Source organism: Dendrobates tinctorius, unplaced genomic scaffold (assembly GCF_039654945.1).
Source record: "Dendrobates tinctorius isolate UK_male_01 unplaced genomic scaffold, ASM3965494v1 ptg000128l, whole genome shotgun sequence".
NCBI classification, from domain to species: Eukaryota; Metazoa; Chordata; class Amphibia; order Anura; family Dendrobatidae; genus Dendrobates; species Dendrobates tinctorius.
Genome location: NW_027361796.1, coordinates 199,142 through 218,582, shown reverse-complemented (window position 1 = coordinate 218,582; position 19,441 = coordinate 199,142). Strand labels below are relative to the sequence as shown.

At 41.4% G+C, this 19,441-nt stretch overlaps 1 protein-coding gene across 4 annotated transcripts in view; it reads right to left on the bottom strand.

Moving 5' to 3' along the window:
* Window positions 1–19,441, bottom strand: part of SMARCA2 (SWI/SNF related BAF chromatin remodeling complex subunit ATPase 2) — a 356,753-nt gene that overhangs the window by 140,937 nt on the left and 196,375 nt on the right. For 2 of the 4 annotated variants that reach the window (XM_073542600.1, XM_073542602.1), the window contains exon 25: window positions 1,496–1,549. The exons of the other annotated variants lie outside the window; for them this stretch is intronic. In XM_073542600.1, the coding sequence (XP_073398701.1) occupies window positions 1,496–1,549 (54 nt within the window). The remainder of the gene's footprint in view (window positions 1–1,495; window positions 1,550–19,441) is intronic. 4 annotated transcript variants of the gene reach the window in all.

Genomic DNA, 19,441 nt, shown 5'->3' with positions numbered 1-19,441 from the left:
GAAGCCACCATGGATTTCTGGTGATGGGTACATGCAGTTTCTGCAGACACAGTCCATGGAAGTGCCAGGGCTGCCAGGAGAGGAGATACAGTATCAGGCGTGCTGCTTTAAGTAGGCTAGTGGTGACGAGCGTTCACACTAGATGGCAAACATTAATGACTGCCAGCTAGTGTGAACGCACGGCACCACTAGCCAACATTATCCTACTTACAGAAGCACACTAGTTACCTCAATACTGGCGTGACTGTTCTATAAAGACCGCACTAGTGCCTACTCTATAAGCGCTCGCTTATGCTGGCAGTGCACTGGCCGACGCGGTTACGTGGCGGAAGCTAATAGCAGGATGTATACAATCATATAGCAAGTCACATCACTAGTGACTACCCCCTTACAGCTTGTACATACAGGGTAGGCCATTTATATGGATACACCTGGGTGGGCCATTTATATGGATACACCTAATTAAAATGGGAATGGTTGGTGATATCAACTTCCTGTTTGCGGCACATTAGTATATGGGAGGGGGAAAATTTTCAAGATGGGCGGTGACCATGGTGGTCATTCTGAAGTTGGCCATTTTGGATCCAACTTTATAAATGGCCCACCCAGGTGTATCCATGTAAATGGCCCATCCTGTAGTTTTAACATGGCTTTTTAATTTGCAACCACTGGCATAGAACAAATAAATATCAGCGTTTCTACTAATAAAGTGTATATATAGTACTCTAACATCTACTATAATATAGAAATTGAAGATACAATATCTCTAGGCTCATTAATTATAATCCAATTTATTCTGACTTCTAAATTAATAAGGGACATTAGTCAGGGATTATTATCCATTTTCTAATAATTTAACATCCTGCACTGCAATTCATCGGGTATTAGTGGATCACAATACCACATAATATTTGTGACCCAATATACATCATACATGGATATGTTTACTTTTTAAAAATTATTTTACTGAATAAAGGTTATATTTATTACATATCCTTTCCCCTTTTCTTCACCCCCTTTCGTTTTTTCCAGTGAGATCTGTCATCAATAGCACATACTGATTTTAAACATTTTCATGAAGAAAATGGGACATGCGTAGGATTGAGGTTATTTCTTAGACCCAGCTTCACCAAATACAAAAATGCACAATTTTATTTACATTCGCAACTCCAACTCTGCAGAACAGAATAAACTTATATTTGGTCAATGTATTGTAATCATAGTAAATTTTCAACAGTATATAAAATCAGCAAATGACTGCAAGAGAAGAAAATATGCTAGAAAAATGAAAACGACAAACATTACAATGAAAAAGCAAATGATAAAAGAAGCTGCTGCTAGAACCAATTACAGTAGCACATTTTGCAAAATGACTTGTACATCACCCTGTGTTGACCCCACACATATGCAAAAAAAATAAAAAAAAATTATGTATGGGTGACGAGCACTACATGCAAAAGACCAACCACTGAAACAAGCCATTTAAACCACCAACCTGGCTGGCACCTTCTTGGGAATTATCTCCTGACAGGTCATCTTTCTTTTGGCTCTAAGGCAATCAGTACAACACTATATTAGTAGCGAGTATGGGCTGAAGTATATAGTAATAACCTTGCTGCCAAAATATAGCAGATACATGTAATTAAGTAGTTCAAAAACAATTCTATTCATTCCATTCTAAAACAATTAAAACAAGTAAACAGTAGTGATGAGTGAATGTGCTTTGATAATGTGTCATCCGTGCATCTTGGGCGTGCTAGGATAATATGTTAGAGTGCCTGCGGCGGCATGTTTTGCATGATTAGTAAGCTGTCTTGAAGAACCCTGCTCAAAATATGTCCACTCTGTCACCCATCTATACAAAGGGATTCCTGAACAGTCATATGTCCTTGTTAGGAGATTTAGAAAAGCAGCCCAAGGAAAAACGGGAACGGTTGCCTAAGTCAACCAATCAAATCTTCGCCCTCAGTTTTCGGAGGCTCCCAGGAGATGAAAGCATTAACCGGATTTGTTCAGAGTGTCCATATCTGCTCAGGATATTATTTTGCATGAACAGTAGATTAAATAGTTGGAGTACTTCTTCAAAGACTGACATCATATATGGTAATTCTTAAACATGCTAAAAAGGTTATTTGAACAAAAGTCCCAATAAAACTAAAATTTGTACATATGACCCATTAAAATCAAGAAACCTTCACTAGCGTGCTTTAGATGGCTCTCTTCAGTAGCCTTCATAAAACCTGATGTAGTTTTTTTTTTTTTTAACTATTTAAATTGGGTTTCATTTATCAAATCAACATCATGCACAATTGGGTTTCATTTATCAAATCAACATCATGCACATTCAAATTCACAGTACAAGAAACAGATAATATAATCCACCATAACTCTCCAATGTGGGAGTTTTCAGAACTAGAGGTATCCTTTAGGGAAGATTCACTCATCCTTGTGTTGTAATCTGATTACGGACAGCAAAGCATGTGCTAACTGTGGACATCCTGACCTGAACGTGACAGCCTGATTTATGACTTTGAGGGAAGTTTGGGCCAGGAGTCCCACGGTCAGGAAATGAAACATGAACCATAACAAGTGGAATCCAATCCTAATCCACATAGGATATTTTCAGCCGAGACACTATGCTAATGGACAAGGCTTCTGCATATGGAGAAACATTTTGGCATGAAAAAAGGAAATCGCTACATGTAGATGCCTTGCTCTATCACCATAGTCTTAAATGACCATGACCTGCATTTTCACATACATTATTGTTTGCAACAATGAAAGTGAAAATGCAATTTACATTTGAACTTATTGCATCCCCATATAGGTTGTTTCTTCGATTTTATTGAGACCCAAGTAAACCTCTTCTACCACTGTCAGACTAAACTACTTTTTTATCCTGCAAAAATTAAAATACAAATAGAAAAACTTTGTAACCTTGGAAAAAAAAATTAAAAAAAAAAAACAGTCAGACATTTTACAGTGGGTTTAAATCTATTTTGGCAGCAAATAAAAAGTAATTCTGTGGGGAGAATTTTTTTTATTATTTTAACATCTTATAGTGTGAAATCAATTTTTAAGTAACACATGGGGTTATATTAGATTTTTACCAAAAAATCTTGTGCAGTGTCCTGTCTAGCATTGAATCCATTGAGGATTTGTGGAGAAAATGTGGAGAAAAATCTGCTTGTACTTCATGTAGAATCTCACTGCTTTCAGCATCACCTCTATGCTGATGACACACACACAGATCTACATCTCTGGACTAGATATCACCTCCCTAGTAACCAGAATCCCACAATGTCTGTCTGCTATTTCATCCTTCTCCACTAGATTTCTAAAACTTAATATGGACAAAACAGAATTCATCATCTTTCCCCCATCTCACTTGATCCCCCTAATGGACCTATCCATTAAAGTAAATGGCTGCCCACTCTCCCGTCCCACAAGTTCGCTGCCTCGGGGTAATCCCTGACACTGATCTCTCTTTCAAACCACATATCCAAGCCCTTTCCACTTCCTGCCGACTTCAACTCAAAAATTTCACAGATCCGTACATTCCTCAATCAAGAATCTGCAAAAACCCTAGTCCATGCCCCCATCATCTCCTGTGAAGGGTTAATACTAAAATCAGTGCTTAAGTTTCACTTCTCCATTTCTCTGTAAGGTTTCGTTTCTTAATTTTTGTTGATGTAAGATAAATTTTTGTAATTGGCATGGGCTGTCATGAAACCAGATTGTTCTCATCAGGTGCAAAGATAAGGGAGGCGGGGGTGTAAAACTCTGAAGAATATGCCATTATACTATTTTCTATTTAGGTACGGACATATATGTAGTTTACGGTTTTCTTGCAATATTATTGGCTTACAAAGTGAAATGATGCAATTGGTACTTGAGAACCTTGCATAATTAAGCAAAAGATTATAAAAGATGTGACTAAAATAAAGGGGCTTAGTGATCTGCCTCGATCCTCCCGTACAGAGACCCCCGTCTCCGTGTGGTCATTTGAGTTGCTAAAAACACTGTGGAATAATTTGGAAATCACTGGATCAACCGTGAAGGGTTAATTTAGCCCTCCCAAAATAGCTACCTCGACACTCCCACCTTGACTACTGCAACCTCCTGCTCTGTGTCCTCCCCTCTATCACTCTTGCACCCCTACAATCTATTCTAAACTCTGCTGCTCGACTAATCCACCTGTCCCCCCCGCTATTTCCCCTCTTTCAATCCCTGCACTAGCTCCCCATTACCCAAAGACTCCAGTTCAAAACCCTAACCATGGCATACAAAGCCATCCACAACCTGTGTCCTCCATACATCTGTGACTTCGTCTCCTGGTACTTACCTACACAACCTCCGATCCTCACAAGATCTCCTTCTCTACTCCCCGCTTATCTCCTCTTTCCATAAATCGCATACAAGATTTCTCCCCGCAGGGTCCTCTCTCCTCCTGTACCAGTCGTGAGTTGTATTGTTTAAGATTATTTTACTCGTTTTTAATTATGCATACCCTTCCTCACATGTAAAGCGCCATGGAATAAATGCGCTATAATAATAAATAATAGAATGTAGTGGATTTGCCAAAAACGCACTAAGTGAAATTTTCTATATAAATTGACAATTCAGATTTATAATCTGCACTATAGATTAATTTCCATGCAGATTTTTTTCCTGCACAGCATGGATGAAATTTAGTAAAATTGCTACGGTAATGCACTTCAGATTTTCTATCCGCAAAGTCCAAAAGTAAAATATGTCCCTATGAGGATATACTAAAAAGTTTTGAAATCCAACAAGACCAATCATTTTCTCCTTCAACAATTCTCATTGATGAGGTTCTGATGGTTCCCATGCACATTAAATTGTTGGGGAGTTTGGTGGACTAATCAAACAAGTAGGACCAGAATTAGAAAAAAGAACCTTAAAAAGTTTCTTCCAACTAAGTACATTTTACTCAATAAATCTTGGTAATAATAATAAGTTCCATATTTGGGACGTGTTAATTTTTTTTTTTTTTTGTGCTGAGAATCTAAAATGTGCCCCTGCTATGTACTGTGTAATGGCTGTGTCTCATCAAGCAGAGCTGCTCCAGTTTACAGTCGGCACTTACCCCAACTCCTGGCCAGGAGGGAAAGAGGCTGCTTATGATGAGAGTATACAGGCGAAACCATAAAGTGTCACAACTGCTAATTTTTGAGTAATACATTTCCCTGCTTGTTTTAACATAAAAGCGAATGTGCCCGCTGAGATTTTAGGTCATTTGTTTGATTTGATGAGTTCATAGGACTGGTGACATGGCAGAATCACTCACTCCTGGGATTAACAGCCAAGGAGACCGGCAGACAGGGAAACGTGTTCCCTCACACAAACAGTTGCGAGCCCCTACTGTTTTGTCTGTATACTTCACTTCCCTGGACAGAAGCAATTAACTGTAGCAGCTCCGCGCGGTCATACACAGCCATTACACAGTACATAGAAGTGGCACATTTATAAACATTATCTTGGCACAGGAACATTATTTTTTTAAAGAAAGCCAAAGTCAGCTCACCCATATTAGACATCTGATGCATGGAGGACAGCGGTGCTGCAGGAAGGTTAAATGAGGAAAAAGGGTTCCATGCAATGATTAAATACTTGGGTCTGAAAAGCGTTTGCCCTTGAATATTTACACCCCCTTCCCCATTTCTTAACAGTTGTGACAGTGTTATTTTCTGCATATTGGTGTTTATACGTACCTAATATATTGAATTTTTTATGAAGATCCTGGAACTTTCCTTCCTCTTTTTTTGTTACCTCTATTACCTCTATTTGTGGAACTTATTATTCCTTGATCTATTACTTAGAATCTACTTTATTTGTGGAACAAACCCTTTAAACATGGTGTCTGAGCTGTAGGCAGCAAATTTTTATTCAGGGGCAGTAGTTGAGCAGATATATAAATATTATTGTGAGGAAAAAACTTAAAATTCTTGCTTTTGATCTCCCATTAAGTCCTCAGCTCTTTCTATTAAATATTTTCTCTGAATCCATATCCAAGAGATCCATTTGAATGCCTTTTTTTAGATTTGTTAACAGCAGCACGCTGTTTGATTGCCTACCAATGGAAGCAAACCTCTCCACCTTCCCAATTAGATCTATATTCTCGCATCAAAGGTATCAGGAACTTTGAATACCGGGCACCCCTTAATGACAATACTGTAGAGAGATTTAACCTTTTTTGGTCTCCTTGGGATTGCTTTTGGTCCATGTTAAATATATGACCTCTATGAGATGGCTATAACTAGGTAGTAACATTCCACCATCATTTCCCCCCTTTCCGTTTGTCTGAGTTTGTGTGTTTGTAAAATTTTACTCTAACTACTTGAAAAAGTTTTTACTATTACTATAATACTATAGTATCACTATAATATAAGATTAGTTGTTAACCTATAAATGAAAGCCAAAAATCTAAAATGCCTATTTTTTCTTTTCCTGTAAAATTTTAAAAAAGTTTCAAGAAAAATTAAAAAAAAATCTTGCTTTATATGCTTAGGAGTCCAGTGGGCAGTCTGATGAGAGATTGACAGGTTTTCCTACATTTAAAAATGGTCATAAATCACCTGGATATTTTGGGTCCTGCGGGTTCAGCCGAACAGTTGAAAAAAAAAGTTCAGGTACCAGAACAGTACTCTCGTGTTTGCCACGCTGTCATGTGCATAACAATGCAGCAAACACTGCTTTTTATCAGCGTTAGAATCATTGCCGATCAGACAGTGGCAGTTCCAAAGCTGTCTGCCCGCAGCTATGATCGAAGGTAAAGAGTTTACCTTTGGTCACTGGTGTCGGCTGATGGGACTACTATTCCCATCAGCCTACGCCTGCTGTCACTAATAACAGTTAGAGCAGGCGTCGGCGGATGGAAGTATTCATCAGTTGGCGCCTGTAGTCTAAACAAGCCTTAAAAAAAAATAAAAAAATAAAATAAAAACAAACTGCATGGGTTCCGTATAACGTGCATAACAAAGCAGCAAACACTGCTTATTATCGACGTTAGAATCATTGCCGGTCCCAACGCTGTCAAATGACAGAGACAGCCCCCGCAGCTATGATCAGAGGTAAAAAGTTTACCTTCGGTCACTGGTGTCAGCTGATGGGACTACTATTCCTATCAGCCTACACCTACTGTCACTAATAACAGTTAGAGCAGGCATCAACTGATGGGAGTATTTATCAGCTGGCGCCTGTGGTCTAAACAAACAAAAAAAAAAAATATCAAACTACATGGGTTCCGGTATAACATGCCAGATGTCATGAATGAGGGGGTAAGCGCTTTAAGTTAAAGTATGCACTATTTAAAGAGCTTGTGAAAATTATGCAAGTAACAAAGACAGGACTCCGAATGACCTGTTATGCAAGAGGTTTTTAAAATGGACTATTTTTTACTGCAATTATTAGCAGCAGAGTCCCAATCAAGTAGTCATTTATGGCCTATCACAAAAATAGCTTAATGAAGTTCTGGCAAACCACCTAAATGGAATCTCAGGAGGATTTCAACTCCACCTCCATCCCCCAGACTATACATACTCGTAGGTGCATTTAACTCTTTCAAAGATAAGGTCTGCAAAACCTTTACATTGCCAAGCCGTTCCTCAGTTACTGAGAAATCAGGGATTGAATTCATATTCCCCACCCAGCACTGCCTTCTGACCAACAGCCTCAATGTTGGGTGACTTCAGGCAAAGCAGAAAGAGGTGGCGCTAGCGGGGAATAGAGCAGGAGTGACAGAGGCTTCAAATATTCAGCCTCATTTACATATCAATTCAAACGCTGATTTCTAAATAACGGAGGAATAAACTGGCCATATAAAGATATCAGGGCTGTGGAACCTGAGTCTGAGTCCATTTTGGTGCACTCAGTCTTTATAAAATGGACCGACTCAAAATATATAATAGATTGGGTTCAGTTGTACAATACAGGATGTGCTGTAAATGTTTTCATACTTTGGGAAAGTTATGAAATGTTCTATAAATTTTTGCTCTAAGGGTATACGCTTTTAGTTGAGATGAATCTGTGCTGCACTTTATGTACATGCTCAGTAGTGACACAGTGTGATGGAGTCGGAAGTCAGGAAATTTGATGTCTGAGTTGGTGGTTTAGTTTAACTACTCCGTAGCCCTGAAAGATATAGCTGGAGTTGCCTTCGAAAGATCTACATGTGCATATAAATAGTTTGAAAAGGAAACCCTACTGAATTATTCCCTTAAAAAGTAAGACCACAGCTCATTCCAATAGGGGATTACAAAAGAAAACAATTATTAAAACTTCACTTTTAAGTTATACTTTTAAACAAAAAATAACCTGACTCTAAAGATCACAAAAATGAGATGCTAAACTAATGTAGCATTATGCAAAGATACAGTGGGTACGGAAAGTATTCAGACCCCTTTAAAATTTTTCACTCTGTTTCATTGTAGCCATTTGGTAAATTCAAAAAAGGTTCACTTTTCTCATCAATGTACACACTGCACCCCATCTTGACCGAAAAAAACCTAGAAATGTAGAAATGTTTGCAAATTTATTAAAAAAGAAAAACAAATATCACATGGTCATAAGTATTCAGACCCTTTGCTCAGACATTCATATTTAAGTCACATTCTGTCCATTTCCTTGCGATCCTTGAGACGGTTCTACTCCTTCATTGGAGTCCAGCTGTGTTTAATTAAACTGATAGGACTTGATTTGTAAAGGCACACACCTGTCAATATAAGACCTCACAGCTCACAGTGAATGTCAGACCAAATGAGAATCATGAGGTCAAAGGAACTGGCCAAGGAGCTCAGAGACAGAATTGTGGCAAGGTACAGATCTGGCCAAGGTTACAAAAAGAATTTCTGCAGTACTCAAGGTTCCTAAGAGCACAGTGGGCCTCCATAATCCTTGAATGGAAGAAGTTTGGGACCACCAGAAGTCTTCCTAGACCTGGCCGTCCAGCCAAACTGAGCAATCGTGTGAGAAGAGTCTTGGTGAGACATATAAAGAAGAACCCCAAGATCACTGTGGCCGAGCTCCACAGATGTAGTAGGGAGATGGGAGAAAGTTCCACAACGGTCAACTATCAAAGCAGCCCTCCACCAGTCGGGCCTTTATGACAGAGTGGCCCGACTGAAGCCTCTCCTCAGTGCCATCAAACAAAGGTAGCACTCTCTACCGCTACAGCATGCAAACATGAAATATGTAAATTGAGTAGCATTACTGCACTAGAAATATGAAAAATTGAGAATGCTTAGAACACAAATTGGCCAATTCATGTGTACCTGGAAGCCACGTTAAGGCGATTCTCGTTTCCAAGACCCTAACCTAACGCCAATCCTCTCAGTCTACAACTCTATGGTAACCTAATATGAATTCTCACCTAGAATAAGGTCTATCTCTCTGTGGAGGGCAGTGATCCTCCTGTGATTAAAAATGCCTGAGGCTAAGAGGCAGAGTGTTCAGTCAGAAGGCCAATGCATACAAATAAAAAAACTGATCGTTACATGTGACGGTCAGTTTCTTGATTTGCTTTTCTCCTCAGTGGCAGATATATGAAAGCCCGCATGTTTGCTAAAAAACACATGAAGGACTCCCAGACTATGAGACGTAAGATTCTCTGGATTGATAAGACGAAGATAGAACTTTTTGGTGATAATTCTAAGCGTTATGTGTGGAGAAAACCAGGCACTGCTCATCACCTGCCCATCACAATCCCAACAGTGAAACATGGCGGTGGCAGCATCATGCTATGGGGGTGTTTTTCAGCTGCAGCGATAGGACGACTGGTTGCAATTGCAGAAAACATGAATGCGGCCAAGTATAGAGAGATCTTGGATGACAACCTCTTCCAGAGTGTTCTGGAACTCAGACTTGGCTGAAGGTTCACTTTCCAACAAGACAATGACCCTAAATACACAGCTAAAATAACAAACGAGTGGCTTCAGAACTATGACCAACTCTTGATGGGCCCAGCTAGAGCCCTGACCTAAAACCAACTGAGCATCTCTGGAGAGATCTGAAAACAGCTGTTCACCATCCAACCTGACAGAACTGGAGAGGATCTGCAAGAAAGAATGGCAGAGGATCCCCAAATCCAGGTGTGAAAAACTTGCTGCATCATTCCCAAGAAGACTCATGGCTGTACTAGCTCAAAATGGTGCTTCTACTCAATACTGAGCAAAGGATTTGAATACTTAGGACCATGTGATATTTCAGTTTTTCTTTAATAATTTTGCAAAAAATTCTACTTATCTGTTTTTGGGTTTTTTTCAGTCAAGATGGGTTGCAGAGTGTACATTAATGAGCAAAAAAATGAACTTTTTTGAATTTACCAAATGTTTGCAATGAAAGAGTGAAACATTTAAAGGGGTCTGAATACTTTTCGTACCCACTGCATGCGTAGCATAGTCACAGAATGTTAGAGTTGGAAGGGACCTCCAGGATCGTCGTGTCCAACCCCCTGCTCAATGCAGGATTCACTAAACCATCTCCGACAGATGTCTGTCCAAGCTCCGATTTGAAGACTTCCATTGAAGGAGAGCTCACTACCTCTCGTGGCAACCTGTTCCACTCATTGATCAACCTCACTGTCAAAACCTTTTTTCTAATATCTAATCTGTATCTTCTCCATGACAGTTTCATGCCATTGCTTCTCATGTTTCCATGTGCAAATGAGAATAAGGATAACACCTCTACACTGTGACAACCCTTCAGATATTTGTAGACAGCGATTAAGCCTCCCCTTAGCATTCTTTTTTACATGCTAAACATTCCCAGAACCTTTAACCGATCCCTGTAGTACATATTTTGCAGTCTGCTCACTATCCTGGTAGCTCATTGCTTAACTTGCTAGTTTTTCAATGTCTTTTTTTAAAGTGTCCTTTCATGAACTGGACAATATTCCAGATAAGGCCTGACCAAACAGGAGTAGAGGGGGATAATTACTTAATCATGTATCATTTTAAAAAGGTAGCCCGGCATTAGATTCATGCTGCCCGAACCACAGGCCACATGAGTCAGTGCCTGGTTACGTTATTGCAGGAAGGTCTCGCTCATGTATGAACATAAGGAGAGACCTGTCAATCACCTGGAACTGAAAGAAGCCAGTAGGGGCTGTCCTTGAACTAGTCTGGACTCTTCCTATTGGCCCTGGCCTACTTTCCTAACTATGTTTTCTGTGAAATGCTGTTACTTTTCAGAGAAACATTGCTGGCTGCAATCATGCAACCAGGCTCATATCCATGCTGTCTGCCGTTCACACAACGTGAATCTAATGACAGATTCCTGTTATGGGATAAGATACCTAAAGGTGTTGTTCGATATGAAATGACAAGTTTGCAGTCTCTCTATATGACTGCAGACCTGTGTATCCTCACAGTGCACATATTGTGCGCTGTGAGGATTCTCTGGTGTCAGTGCTGGGAATGGCAGTCATGTAACTGCAAGTATGCAAAGTTCATAATCCCGGCCAGAATCCGACTAGACGGTTTCCGGCCTGAAGTATCCACATCGAATGTTTGCAGTCACATGATTGACCTCAGAGTGCAGTGCGTGCTCTGTAAGGAGTCACAAGACTTGTGGTTTTAGGCCGGACGATCCATTTTAATGGTATCAAATTTGTGTATTGAACCAAGGCCCCAAATCACTTACTATACAATGGACCATTTTTCTCAATGGCACATTCACTTGAACTTTTATTTAGAATTTTAAAAAAATAAATAAAAAAAAAGATAGCACACATACCTGAAAATTGGACGCATGAATGGGACCCGATTATCTACAGCTAACACCTGAATATTTAATAAGGTGAAAGGATAATGAAACATGTGTAAAAAATATTTTAGTTTAGAATGGGGACTCTCTGGCTGGCTGCAGATTGCAGTGTGACTTTTATGCAGTATATAGAAAATATGATATCATACATAGGGGGTGTTAATGTAGGTACAGTGTGTCTTTTCATATTTCATTGTCATAATAAATAGTGGATACACCTGGTTTTATGGCCACAATGGTCCCCAGACCTTACAGATGGACTTTTTCTCTTGTTCAAGAGAAAGATTAGGTACCGTATATAAGCCTAGATTTTCAGCCCATTTTTTTGGGCTGAAAGCCCCCTTTCCCCCTCTCGGCTTATACGCGAGTCATATACCGGGGATCAGCGGGTGGGGAGGGGGGTCAGAGACCATACTCACCCCCTCCCGGCACGTCTCTGCACCCCCCTGCTTTCCCCATGGTCTCGGCGCCCCAACTGTTCCTGCATTCAGGGGTCACGTGGTAGCGCTCATTAAAGTCATGAATATGCGCATATTTAATGAGCGGTACCACGTGACCGCTGAATGTAGGAACAGCTGAGGCACCGAGACCATGGGGGAAGCAGGGGCTGAAGAGACAGGAGGGGGCGAGTATGATGGGGGAAGGGGGGGACGGGGAGCAGAGCAATATTTACCGGTCCCCGCTCCATCGCTGTCTCCCGGGTCCTCTGGCTGTGATGTTCAGCAGAGGGCGCGATGACATAGTCAGTGCGCGCCCTCTGCTGAACATCACTGCAGAGGACCCGGAGACAGCGATGGAGCGGGGACCAGTAAATATAGCCAGTACCGGGGGCCTGAGCCACCAGCGACACTGGCACCTGGTCCCCAGCGATTGAGCGGCGAGTATGTCTTTATTTTTTTTTTCTTTAATTGCATCAGCGGCAGCAGCATATGGGGGGTATTTATGTATGGAGCATCTTGTTGGGCCACCATTAACCCCTGTGCAGCATATTATGGGGGGTATTTATCCTTGGAGCATCTTCTTGGGCCACCGTTAACCCTTGTGCAGCATTTTATGGGGGGTATTTATCCTTGGAGCGTCTTCTTGGGCCACCATTAACCCTTGTGCAGCATTGTATGGGTTTTTTGTTTTTTTTTATCTATGGAACATCTTCTTGGGCCACCATTAACCTTTGTGCAGCATTTTATGATTTTATGGGGGTATTTATCTTTGGAGCACCTTGTTGGGTCACCATTAACCCTTGCGCAGCATTGTATGGGGGTTTTCTATCTATGGAGCATCTTTCTGGACCACCATTAATCATCGTGCAGCACCACCCTCGGCTTATACATGTGTCAATAAGTTTTCCCAGTTTTTTGTGGCAAAATTAGGGGGGGGGGGGGGGGGTGTCAGCTTATACACGCGTATATTCGGTATATTCTAGAAACCCAAGCCCAGTTGATAACATGATAATTCATCTATTTAATCTGTTCACCTCCTTTTGCACCCCTTGTATATTTTATAAAAAATTATATATTAAAATATTTTGCTATTATGTATGAATTTAGTCTTCTAAGTCCCTGTAACCGCTTAAAGCAACACAACATACATATGTGATAACGGGGATGATAGTATGTGGAGAGGGCTTAGGAACTAAGTGGCATCCTGTGACGGACGTAATCATGACAAGTATGGCGGCCGGGGACCTGATGAGGGCCGCTGTTGCAACCAAAGTACAGATCAAGATTTAGACTATATACTGCAATACAACTGTATTACAGTGTATAGTATAAGCGATTGGATAATCACAAGTCCAAGTCCCATGGAAAAAAAATTAAAAAATATACAGTATATACGGGATATAAATATATACAAATACATGCAATCACATGACAGCCGTTCCCACAGAATCTTCACGCGATGTAAGGATTTTGTGAATATAGTGACAGTAGACTTATAGTTTGAGACTGGACAACCCCTTTAATTTTTTGCAAAACTCAGGATGTACAAAATGTTCATGGCTTTTGTTTCTTTAGGCCAGTCTGCCAAGCTCCACCAACATTTTAGAATGAGGGCAAAGCTTAGTCTGGAAGGGAGAGGTCAAGCAAGTCAAACAAATTCATCAACATTTAAGCTACTTTCAGCTCTAATTCATGAATCTAATAATGGCCATCAACGGTATTCACTTAAGCTCACAAATTTGCCAAAAGTTTCAGCCACACCTACATGGACAGCTAGGGGTGGAAAATATACAACCTCTGAAACGTGCTTTTATCAAAGATGGAATATAATAAACAGGTGATATATACAGGAGCGGGATGGGCCAGGGGCAAATGACCCCTGCGCCAGTCCCCCAGCAGCAGTTGTGGGCCACCAGACTGTCTGCTGCCTAGGAGACCGCTCCGGCACTTCAGTTTCGTACTTGTCAGGCATCCCTGTATTGCCGACATGTCCACACTGAACGATGTGCGAGCATATCTCCTGAAATCACCAGTACTCATGCCTGCTGAGTCTTCACTGGAAAGGAGATTTGAAAGAAGAGGTCAGCAGGGGCCAGGGCAGGATCCTTTGTGTCATGTCAGCAGGTATTGCTGCAGCTTGATCAGCTGTCAGTGGCTCCATTGTCACCAGATCTACAGGAGGGTTCCTGAGCAACAGCAGACAGTGTATACATAATCATTCAATGATTGCTCCTGGGCCTGGCTCCAGGTCACCATGCATTATATATCATGTATCGTGCTATACATTATAATAAGTAATGTTCTCACAGTGCACTCTGGCACCTGTTCGTTGTTCCCATCAGGGCTTATGTCCGAACCCTCAGCAAAATGCATTTCGGTTGTATGCACTGACGGGGCGTTTAATATTATATATTAATTATATAACTATAATAGTGCTGACAGTGAATGTGTGCTCTGACAAGCATCATTTTTGGTGTGTGTGTGCCTACTGGAGACGGACACTCAGAGGCACATACGAGTGTCTGCCTTCAGTAGACGTACAAGCCGAAAAATCATGTGAGGTACAGTTGGGGGTTCAAATGTAAGCCCCAATGGAAACAACGAACTTGTGCCAGAACACAGTGTGAAAGCACCCCAAGTATAACACTGTATATATGTGCTCTTAGTTTCGGACATCAGTACATAGATTACACAGATTTACAATGTAAATGGTTATATATGATCCAACATCTGTAGTCACAGTATATCAAACTCCAAACCTATGCAAAGTGCGGGCCACATCCGGCGCTCTGGCTGTTCCAGTCTGGTCTACAGCTGAAGGGCTGAAAACAGTGGCTCATGGGCCGCACGATGCTCTTGCCTGCCTGCATCCAGATATCACCGCTATCTGCATCCTGAGGTTGCAGACAGCGGTGAATACATTGGTGGAAGGACAGGGGTCATCGGCTCCTGCGACCAATCAACATGTGCAACTGAGACTGATGCTATGCGGGGGGCTCGTACTGTATATAGAGGACTGTGTGAGGGCTCTTACTCCCCTCCCCATATATGCAGTGTCTGCATACTTGGTTCTGCTCCAAACTATTCATATAAAAGTAGTAATAAGTATAATGTTAATAGCAATATTAAACAGGATTAAAGGGAATCTGTCACCCCCAGGGACGTGTATGACCTATTAATATGGGTTACAGGTAATAGAAATGTTACGCTAGTCCTACCTCTATGCCTCATATTAATGGTCTTCTTGTGGAGAAATCTTATATTCTTTCCTTATGTTAAGGATTTCGTTCAAGCTCTGGGGCATGTGGTGCTGTAAGAAATCCTTGCCTCCTATCTTAACTGTAATACTTACCTTCTCCCATGCATGTCAGTTAGGCTAGGTTCATACTGCGTTAATGCAGTCGGTTCAACGCATAGCGTTACATCGCGTTAATGCCGTGGTTTAACGCAGTCCATCTAACAGACTGAAATAACGCAGTCTGAACCCAACCTTACGGCCCCGGAATTCTGTGCTGGCACTCCCTCAGAAATACATACCTCATCCTCGCTTCTGTGGGCACTGTATTCAGGGATCTACTTCGCAGGGGACTTCAGGTCCAATCACCTCCGGTGTGCGTGCTCTCCCCACTTCCTCCCTGCATAATCACCATATACACATGGTTCCTAGCGATGAGTGTGCGCAGGGAGGAAGTGGGGAGAGCACCTCATCGGCGTGCACACTGGAGGTCACAGTGACTCCCTGGTGCCTGCGCAGAAGATCCTTAAATACAGCGCCCATAGAAGGGAGGATGAGGTATGTATTTCTGAGGGAATGCAGGTACAGGATTTCGGGGCCGTAACTGATGTGCATGGGAGGTGGAAAGTATTGCAATGAAGATAGGAGGCAGGGATTTCTTCCAGGCACCGCACGCCCCAGAGCCTGGAAGAAATCATTAACAGACAGAATATAACATTTCTCAGCAACAAGACCGCTAAATGAGGCATACAGGTAGGACTAGTGTAACATTTCTATTACCTGTAACCCACATTAATAGGTCATATACGTGCCAGGGGTGATTCCCTTTAATTTAAGTTTATTACTTAGGCTTCCACAACAGTCACAGTCTATCATGTGTCTTCTCAGGAAAATTAATTGCTAACCCCTTTCATAAACTAATCTGAATATGGTATCTTATGTGCACAGGCGGCCAATGTTATACAATATGTCATTGAATATCTGATATTCTGTCCTTTTAATAGAGCACTGGATGTCTATAGTTACAGTGTATCAAAGTGATGACAAACCTTTTATAGAGAGTGCCCAAACTGCAAACTAAAACCCACTTATCGCAAAGTGCCAACACGGCAAGTTAACCTGAATACTGAGGTTATAATTTAGAAAAAACAACTCATACAGAGAGCAGGTGGGGGCAGCAGAGAGCAGCCACAGACTAGAGCAGGGGTACCAGACTGCAGATATACAAGGATGAGGGGCATATTCCTTTATATGTTGCACCATCCACGTAAAGTGTCTCCGGAAAATATTCAGACCCCTTTAAATTTTTCATTCTTTGTTTCATTGCAGCCATTTGGTAAATTAAAAATAGTTCTTTTTTTGTCATTAATGTACACTCTGCACCCCATCTTGACTGGAAAAAAAAACAGAACTGCAGGTGTGTCCGGATGAGGAGCTGAGCGGACGCAGGAAGCGCTAGCTCCGTGCTCCAGCAAACCCTCGTGGCTCACAGCAGCCGGCAGCAGCGGGGAAAGCCCGCAATGTCACTCACCACAACCTCAGGAAGGGTCCGGGCACCGATGGGGCTTACCACCAGGAGCAGTGCCGGGCAAGATACTAGCCTTTGTGGCGGCGCCCAGGAAAATCAAGCTGGCCGCCACAGCACTCACCATTTGGCCAGCGGCAGTGTGGAGCGCTCTGGGGGGGGGGGGGGGGGGTTTGAACTACTGACACGGGGTCGGACCTCACAAGAGGAGCCTCAGCACAATGGAGCAGGCACAGGAGAAAGCAGGCAGATCTTCACTCAGGAGCCCAGAGGCACCAAACCGCAAGTATATGCACCTGACACTGCGCACAGCTCCACCACCATCACAGAGGCCACACTAAATTCCCGTTAGGTGATTCAAAGCATGCTACAAAGTGACATTACCTCAGTCCTCACTGCACTACAGAAAGTAATTGGACACATAGGGGAGAGAACAGCCCATATTGAGGAGAAGCTTGTGGATTTCACCACAGCCCACACAACCACTTAGTGGACACTCAATGAAGCAGATGAGGAGATAACCGCTCTAAAACTGAAGCTGGTGGACCTGGAGGACCGCTGTAGATGCAACAATCTGTGCTTCAGGAGGACACCAGAAAGCGTTGCTTTGGACGTATTGAAGGAGTTAACACATTTTTTTACCGCATTAGTCTCTGAGGCGGGACAGCAAGACCTCATACTAGATAGAGCGCACAGGATGCCCAAACCCAAAATTGCCCCCACCTCTGCACCCAGGGATGTAATTGCCCGGCTTCATTTCTACCACTTTAAAGAAGCCATTAGCAAAAGCTGCAGCATGCAGACTGGAGCTCCCGGAGAGAGATTCAAGAGCATTCGGGTGTTCCCCAACCTCTCTGCTGTCACCCTGAACAGAAGATGGCAATTCTCCACAGCTACTAAGATCCCATGGGACAACGAGATCACGTACAAGTGGGGCTACCCTGTGAAGCTGATCGTCATTAAGAATGGAGCCACACAGATCCCGAATAGTCCATTCAAAAGATCCATTCTATGGAAAGAGGCCAAATCCCTAAAAGCCGATGTATTGAGTGTTCAGGAAACCCACCTAGATTGTATAGACGACCCCCAGACTGCACAATAGAAATTTCCCAAATGTATTTCACTCCCATACAATTGACAAAAAGGGGAGTAGTAATTGCAATAAAGAACACAGTCGCCTTCCAGCTAATCTCCGGCGTAGTGGACGATGAGGGCAGATATGTCATCCTAGTCTGCACCAAAAATAACCTACACAATTGTCTCTATTAAGGCTCCTAACTCCAAGCAGATTCTATTTCTTTAGAACACCCTGGCAGTAGTAGCAAAGGTTAAAAAAGGTGCCCTGTTTCTTGATATTATTTCTCTGTTTTTATGCAATACAGAGAAAAAAAGTGTTTGGAGCCTGAAAAACATATACAAAGTTTTCAATAAAGATATCTTTATAACAAATAATGCATACATGAAACGTTGGGAATCAGAATTAAATATTGCTCCTTCATTGGATAATTGGCAATATGCCCTTAAAAATTCATACACCTCAACAATATCCATGACACTCCAGGAGTCTTATTATAAATTAATAGTTAAATGGTACTACACTCCATCAAGGCTATCCTTTATAAATAAGGATGTTTCTAATTTATGTTGGAGAGAATGCGGTTTGATCGGAAATTTATATCATATATTTTGGGGATGCCCAAAAATTAAAAAATTATGGAAAAAGGTATCTCAACATATAAATAATCTCTTGGGAAGGAACTTGGTTATTTCCCCTCAGATGGCTCTTTTGTCACTAGATTTGGAAAAATTGGATGCTTCTGTTAAGCTCATTATAATTCATATATTTCTAGTAGTAAAAAATTCCCTTGCAGCACATTGGAAAAGAAGTGACCCTCCTAAATTTGAGGATATTATGGATAATATCCGGATACATAGCGCTTTGGAAAAGCGTTTCTCTTTTAATAATGATTCTTTAATTAAGTATGATAAGAAATGGAAATTATGGAACAAATTATTTCTTCATAGTTCTACTTAATGCTAATGGAGGGGTATATTTTATTGAAAATCAGGATGAGACCTTGTGTTAGGCTTTTTTTTTTTTTGTGTTGTTAGGTTGTATATAAGGCTTCATGTTAAACATGCTATAGTGCTAGGTTTTGATTTTTGAAGCCTTTATCTTACTTGCAACTTATACTGATATGATGGAAAACTTTGTATGATTACACTCTGAGTTCTCTATTGTCTTAACCCATAATCCCTTTTTTCCCTTTTTTTTTCCTGTTACCCGTTCCCAGCTTTCCTTGCTTATCCTTGGTCGTTGAAAATGTTTTCAAAATTTAATAAATATTATTGGAAATAAAAAAGGTGCCCTGTTAATCAGCAGGTATTTTAACATCACCCCTTGTCCCAACATTGATAAATTGGTACCCCCTCAAAAGAAAGAAAAAATCCGATCAC